This window comes from Tasmannia lanceolata, unplaced genomic scaffold, assembly GCF_043159265.1.
Source record: "Tasmannia lanceolata isolate RefF3 unplaced genomic scaffold, GAP_Taslan_0.1 ptg000015l, whole genome shotgun sequence".
Taxonomy (NCBI): Eukaryota; Viridiplantae; Streptophyta; class Magnoliopsida; order Canellales; family Winteraceae; genus Tasmannia; species Tasmannia lanceolata.
Window position 1 is genome coordinate 55,648,903 of NW_027518692.1, and position 6,984 is coordinate 55,655,886.

General features: G+C 38.8%; 1 protein-coding gene across 1 annotated transcript; it reads right to left on the reverse strand.

Moving 5' to 3' along the window:
• Window positions 1-290: 290 nt before the first annotated feature.
• Window positions 291-2,595, reverse strand: LOC143846656 (transcription factor bHLH52-like). The gene is made up of 3 exons (XM_077355147.1): window positions 2,468-2,595; window positions 1,539-2,210; window positions 291-695 (listed from the first exon to the last, which is right to left on the reverse strand). The coding sequence occupies exons 2-3, from the start codon at window positions 2,196-2,198 to the stop codon at window positions 501-503; spliced, it is 855 nt and encodes a 284-aa protein (XP_077211262.1). The 5' UTR covers window positions 2,199-2,210; window positions 2,468-2,595; the 3' UTR covers window positions 291-500.
• Window positions 2,596-6,984: the final 4,389 nt, after the last annotated feature.

Below are 6,984 nucleotides of genomic sequence, written 5' to 3' on the forward strand. Positions count from 1 at the left end.
ATGAATTGAGATTTAATATGGAAATGACTTATAATTAGTGCAAAAAAAAATGAGATTTAATACAGACATTGCTTGTAATTAGTGTAAGTAATTGGTTAGTCCTCTTGGTATCCTCCCACAAGTGGCCCACAAAACAAGGTGGATCGTAGTTGGGTCCCACACAATATAAAAGTGGGTCCTAGGCTTCAACCATTGGGGTTTGGCCGTGGCTCGCAAACCACACATTATGATACGATTACTGCCCAAAATCGGCCCAATCGGATTAATCAACCCCATATGGACCCCATCACTAATGACCATTGAAGGCCGTCCAAAAACCGGCTATTTATTTCATGTAAAAGATTGATGAAATAGGCTTCAATTAAAAATAGAGATCCAAAAACTAATCTATTTCATGAGAACTAAGACAAGTTAAAAAAAAAATAAAGGAAAAAAATAGAATTATAAACAATTTATTCAAGAGAGAAGAAAAAAGGAAAAGGGCCCATCATTCATCCTCATCACACCATGGATTGGAGGAAGGATCTAAGGTCTTTGGAGACTGATGGATTTGATTGGAGCTCCTGATCTTTTGCTAGAGTCTCAACAATTTCTTTTGGAACCAAGCACTTCTCTTCTTCATAAAGCTTCTCTTGAATTCTTGGAGAAGCTAAAAGACCATGGAGTTCTTCTAGTTGGGCCCCTTTCTTACTTTCCTGCATGCATTCCCAACAATGCAGGTTAGTCACACATGGCAGAAAATTAAAAGAAACAAAGCAATAAGATGGCAATCTAGTAGATAGACAATCCTGACCCTCCAATCAATCATGAAATGAACAGGCAAACTGTCCACATTCAGTGGCCAAAAAGCCATGTGATCCAATGGTCAGGATCATCTAATCAGTTCAAATTTTGAGTCATGGTGTTGAATTATAATATGATGTAGATATGGTTTGTGCCATTAGATCATTCTTCCCAAAGGCTCCATTTCTTTCGATGTAAAACCGGCGTAAAATTTGTTTTACGCCCATTTTACTTCGAAAGAAACAGAGCCTTACTGGCAGAGTTAGTGTTTTGTAAGCTGATTGTTATATCTCTCTCATCTTAATAGACAGGTAGGAGGGTCCCCCAAAACCCCAGCTTACCTATAAAAAAAAAAGCAAAAAACAATGGGTGTAAACTTTGTTTCAAACCCATTTTACATTTTTTTTTTAAAAAAAAAGCTTACTGTTGAAAGTCTCTTTCTATGTGAAATTGGCATAAAACAAATTTTACCCGCTACCATTTAAAAAATAAGAAACAAAAAATTACCCCCATATTAAGTAAAAAAAATGGGCGCAAAATTGGTTTTACACCCTTAAAGAAACAGAGCCAAAAATAAAAATGTTCTTTCGGTTTTACAAGTGGATACCAGTAGTAACAGAAACTGAAATACCCAAAAACTGTATGATAGCCAAAATCTTTAATGGGAATGATAAAAATTATCAGAAAAATACATATACATGTCTGATAAATACTGCAAAAAAATGGTAGTTGGATTTAAAGCTTGATAATTTTACCTGAATGGGGCCATTGAATTCAAGAATTCCAACTTGGGCTTGCAAGTACTTAACATACTTAAAAGCAGCTTGAAACATTTCAGCAGTATTCATCTTACTCCCTCCAGGAATGAGCTTTCCAAGCTCTTGAGTCTTCTCACTGATCTTCTTCCTCCTCTGTCGAGCCGCAACGCTCTGTGCTGATAAACACACTCCATTATTTTTTTTCGAGCTTTCATCGTCACCAACTGAAAAACCCGTCGGAATATGAAACCCCGCTGGAGGAAAAACGAACTCCGGTGAGAATTCGGGCACTGGACAAGAAGTCTCAACTGACCCATCAAAGGAATTGAACAAAAAATCTTGAGAATAGAACTCATCACAGTATCTAGCGCGTTTTGGATACGGGTAGTAGTCGAATTCGTTGAGAGGAATGAAATCTTGTGAGAAGGAAAGTGAAGGAGGATATGAGGGGAAATGGTGAGGAAGTAATTGGGTATTTTCTTCTGAGTAGATATAATCTTCTATTTCATAAAAAGGGTCTGTTAGAGTGTTTTGAGTACTAAAGTCGTTGTAGAAACAGAGTTCTTGTGGTAGTTCTGGTAGTTCTTGGTGAAAAGTACACATTTCTGGATTTAGATGCTGAAATGTTTCCCAATTGGAGTAGCAACTTAGAGCCATGGAGTTGAGAATCTGAAAGAAAAAGAAATATAAAAGTCAATGAAGAGTGTAATTTAATCATGGGCTAATGATAATTGCACTAACTCACATTACAGTAAGAAAATTCTATGAAAGTGTAAAAAGCATTCAGCATCAGTAGACCCATAAAGAGAAAAAGGAAATAAGAAGAAAAAATATAGTCTTTAGTGGTAAGAACACAAGTGAAAAGAAGTAAAACGAAGTTAAAACTGTGTAGAAAAGAAGTAAAATAAAGGGTGTAATGAATGTACCTATAGTATTCCTCTGTCGAGGACACTGAGACAGGAAAACAACTGAAAAGTGTCTATTGTTTTTTTGTGAGAGAGAGAGAGAGAGAGAGAGAGAGAGAGAGTTAAGAGAGGCACGAAGATAGAGAAGGATATTACGGTTTTATGAGAGTGTGACGGTTTTGAGGGAGAGAGAGGAGGTAACGGTTTCAAGAGAGAGAAAGAAGGGGAGCGTGACGGTTTTAAGAGAGAGAAAGAAGTTCAGTCTGAGGGTAGAGAGAGAGAGAGAAAGAGGGGGGAGTTTGTTGTAGAATGTTGAAAAGAGAGGGGCTGTCGTCCTAAAAGACACTTATTGGGCCCGCCTCTGTCTTGTGTAAGCAATCAGAACCGTTGATCTGAACAGGCTGGCTAGCTGCTATTGAGCAATTGATAGGATGATCCTAAGCCCTTGATCTTCCAAGGCTCGATTAGGGCACCACCAAGAAAATATAGACCGTTGATTTTTATAGTTCTTTATCTTATGCATGGGAAGTTGCCTAAGATCATTGGGTCATGATTTCACATACATGTCTCCTTGCAAATCCTAAAAATTAAGTCACTTTTACCTCCTTCCTAAAAAGACACTTATCGGGCCCCAGTTCTGCTAATCTGATAATCCGTACGGTAAAGGTAAACCGTTGATTTTACGATACAGATGGGACCATGTGTCGTCACTTATCACATACATGCCTCATATCCACACCCAAAAATCGGCCTTTTATCATTGATAGTCTCCCTTCTGTCATCCATCGCCATATGAAAGGTCTAGATCTGCTGAAATGAGTGATCGGTTGATTTGGTGGAGCACCCTGGTGGTCCCACTATGATAATACCCTGGTGGTCCCACTATGATGTACACTACAATATAATGGGTCTCATCTTTAACTGATTTGAACAGTCCATTTTATTTTATGGACCCAAAAAAATACCCTGTTTGAACGGCTTAGATTAACCTAACGTGGGACCTACTATTAGATAATCTAGCGGCACGAGAGAACAAAGAAATCGGATAACGAACCCTAGGTAGTGACGTCATTAACTCCTCTTAATTAGCCGTTTTAGCGTTAACTACTCACCGAATTTATCTCCACGGTTTTTACTTTTTACAATCATGTGTAGGCGATGAGAAGACGTGCGTTACGTGTCTTTGGAATCCTATGCTGGGATAATCCGAGCGTCAGGATTATTATGCTCTATTGCCCATCCGGACCAGATCAACGGTCTGGATCATCTTGCAGAACTAGTGCCATGTGTCAAGCACCAAACTCTAGTTATAATGCAGGGAAAAGTAGAGTGGAGCCCAAAATAATCCTTCTCCGTAGGAAGATCTTGACCCTTTGATTTGTGGAGGTTTCTGAACTATCATTTTTTAAAAACTTTCTTAGCCGTCCATTTTACACCTAAATAGCTGGGAGGGTTAGGATCATCCGATAGAGAAGATTTTTGGGACAACGGCGGGGCAACAGGTGAATGGTTTACATCAACCAAATCAATGTGACCCACTGAAATTATTGGATTATTTAGCAAATTAAATAATTAGAAACACCTAACACGGAATGATAGAGGCAAGGGCGCCCTTGCATAAAGAGCTGGAAAAGGGCACTTGGTTGGATCCACATTATTTTCAGTTACTTTTTAAAATCAGTTACAGTTAATGACACGGATCCAATCAAGGGTACTTTTCCGGCTCTTTATGCAAGGGCGCCCTTGCCTCTTTCATTCCTCGTTTTAGCCGATTTTAAGTAGAAAGAAACGGAATGGAAAATGCTGAAAAGAAAAGGCAGTATTGGGCGCTAGTTCTAGGGTGCGTGGATGATCAGATCGGTTGATCTGAGCGGCAAATATATGCCTGACAAAATGTTGTTAAGAAAATCTAGATAGGATGATCCTGGGCCTTTGATCAATCAAGCCTCGTTTAAGGTTGAACCGAGAAAAGCTAATTTTTAATTGGGATTCGCCCCTTTTTCTTTTGGGATTCGCCCCTCTGATATATTTTTTACTATCATTTTACGCTACAAGGGGGTCGCCCAAAGAAAAAAAGGGGGCATGTGTCATTTCCCTTTTTAATTTTTTTGCAATCCTTTGTCTTACTCTACATTTGGGATGGGGCCAAGACCCTGTGGGTTACGTCATGATGTATGAAAACGTTTAAAACACGTTTTAAATGTATTAACTCATTCTTGTCCAGCTTTTCAACTCTTTTTTCAGGGAAGTGATATTTAAGCCCCCTTTTGATCACCAGGGACACCCAGCGCCACTGTACGTGGCATTCAAACCCATTAGATTCTTCTGACATTAAGTACAATAGCCCCCTTTAGTCATTGATACACTAGCGTTGGGTGTCTCTAGTAATCAAAAGGGGCGTAAATATCATTTCCCTTTTTTTTATCGGTAATCTGGAGTTGGGCGTACCCCTACCATTATATTAGATAGAGAAAGATGATACAATACCACTGTCCAATCCTTAGAACAATGTCTAAAGAAAAAATGTCTAAGGAAAAGACAAAACAACTAGGGTCATGATATCCTTGAAGACAAACTCAAAACAAGCAAGAGAGAAGAAATACATGAGCTGGATTTGAGTAACTGATGAGGCTTAGGACACACGTGATCCCTATAGCAAGACCCCATACTCGGGTGAAGATATGTTTACTGTGAAGTAGAAGCTCTATGTCCTTATTCTTTGACTTTTTCTCAGCTCCTGAACCTTTAGGGGATTCTGTTTTTCTTTGACAGAGAGGGCTTGTTTTCTTTTGTTGGGGGTGCTCTTCTTCTTTTCCTTTTTTTTCCTTTGGATATTTTGACACGAGTCTTCTTCAATGAGATTGGATTCCAATTGGAAGGATGATCCTCCCATATTTTGGTTTCCTATGTGGAGAGTCTCTTCCTCTAGGGAATCTAGAGGAGGGAATCTATTTCCTTGACTTTTGAGGGGTTGTCTCTGTGAGACTTCTACATGGGACTCCATTTGCTACGGATTGCCCTCTTTTGATGGTAAATTTTCTCGTTGGTCCATTTTTGCGCATCCATTCATCACCTATGATTTCGGCCTCCACTCCTGTTTGATTTCTTTGAGATGGCCATTGGACTATTTTTCACTAACTTCTGTCGAGTGCTTTAATTCATGGTAAATCTTACATGCTTTAGGTTTTCAACCGTATTCAATTGGTTGAATGATGGCATTTGTCTAGGGTGCTGATGCGAATGGTATCAGGTGGGGATTTTCTAGCATTTTATTTCGACACAAACCTGAGCATACCTTAGCCTAGACGATTCTGTCATCCGGGTGTCCATATACCAAGGCTTGCAATCTTATTGAGGTTCATGCGTGTCCAAACTTTTGATGGAGCCCGGGGAATTAGATCCAAAAAGGGATTTTAGAGAGCTTCTACTTCTATATTGCTATATTAGGGATCCATTTATGCAAAATTAGAGGCCTTCCTCCATAAAATATGGATTGGAGACTCAAAGATGGAGTTGCAATCCTCTGAATTTGTGAATTTGAAAAGGAAAAACCTCCTTCGAACGTAAAGATATGGAAATATCCTATCAGTTTCCATTTCTTCATGATATAATCTCTTAATGCCAGGAAGTAGCTAGGGTCTTCTACCTAAGAAATAGCTGATAAGGGTGTTGGCCCACTTCTGTTTAGCTTCATTGAAATCTTCATCTTTAAAAGAGGTCTCTGAGTTGTGTTCTTCTTCCTCCGATGGGGCTAAATAATTGAAGCCTTGTGGATTGATCTGTAGCCTTTCCAAACTAATCATTACTCTTCCAAAACGCAAAACGGTTATTCTACATAGTCAATCTTCGGCCAATGCCCTTTCTCTTGGACCACTTAACTCAAATCTCATAAGAGTTGGAGTTCGTCGCACTCCCCATGAAAAGATCTTTTCAAGTTCTCGCAGGAGTGCCTATAACTACATGATAAAAAAGGAAAGCAAACGAAGAGGCGGACCGCGGAGTTAGAGTTTTTTAATTTCCTTCTTCCTTGAGGATCTTTTGTATTATTTCTGTGTTTTTCATTTTCAGTGTTTTTTTTTATACAGTTGACTGCCTTGGTCATGGTAGTTTGTTAGGTTTAAAATTTCGGTTTCGGTACCGGTTTTGGACCTTGAAATTTTGAGATTTCGGTCGAAATCTGGTACAAAACGAAAAAACAATATTTTATTCATTATTAAATCTCGGCCGAAATTACCAAAATTTTGGTAATTTCAGTTGAAATTTCGGTGAAATATTAAATTAATATTAAAAAAAAAACAGATTTTTTTGTGTCAAATTTCGGAAAAACCGAAATTTCAGCTGAAAAATGACCATTTCGGTTTTCTGTGGTTTCGGTGTCGGTCTCCACTAAAATCCAAAATTTCGGTCGAAATTTAAAACCATGGTTATAGGCACTCCTGCAAGAACTTGAAAAAGATCTTTTTATGGGGAGTGCGACGAACTCCAACTCTCATGAGATTTGAGTTAAGTGGTCCAAGAGAAAAGGGCATTGGCGATTG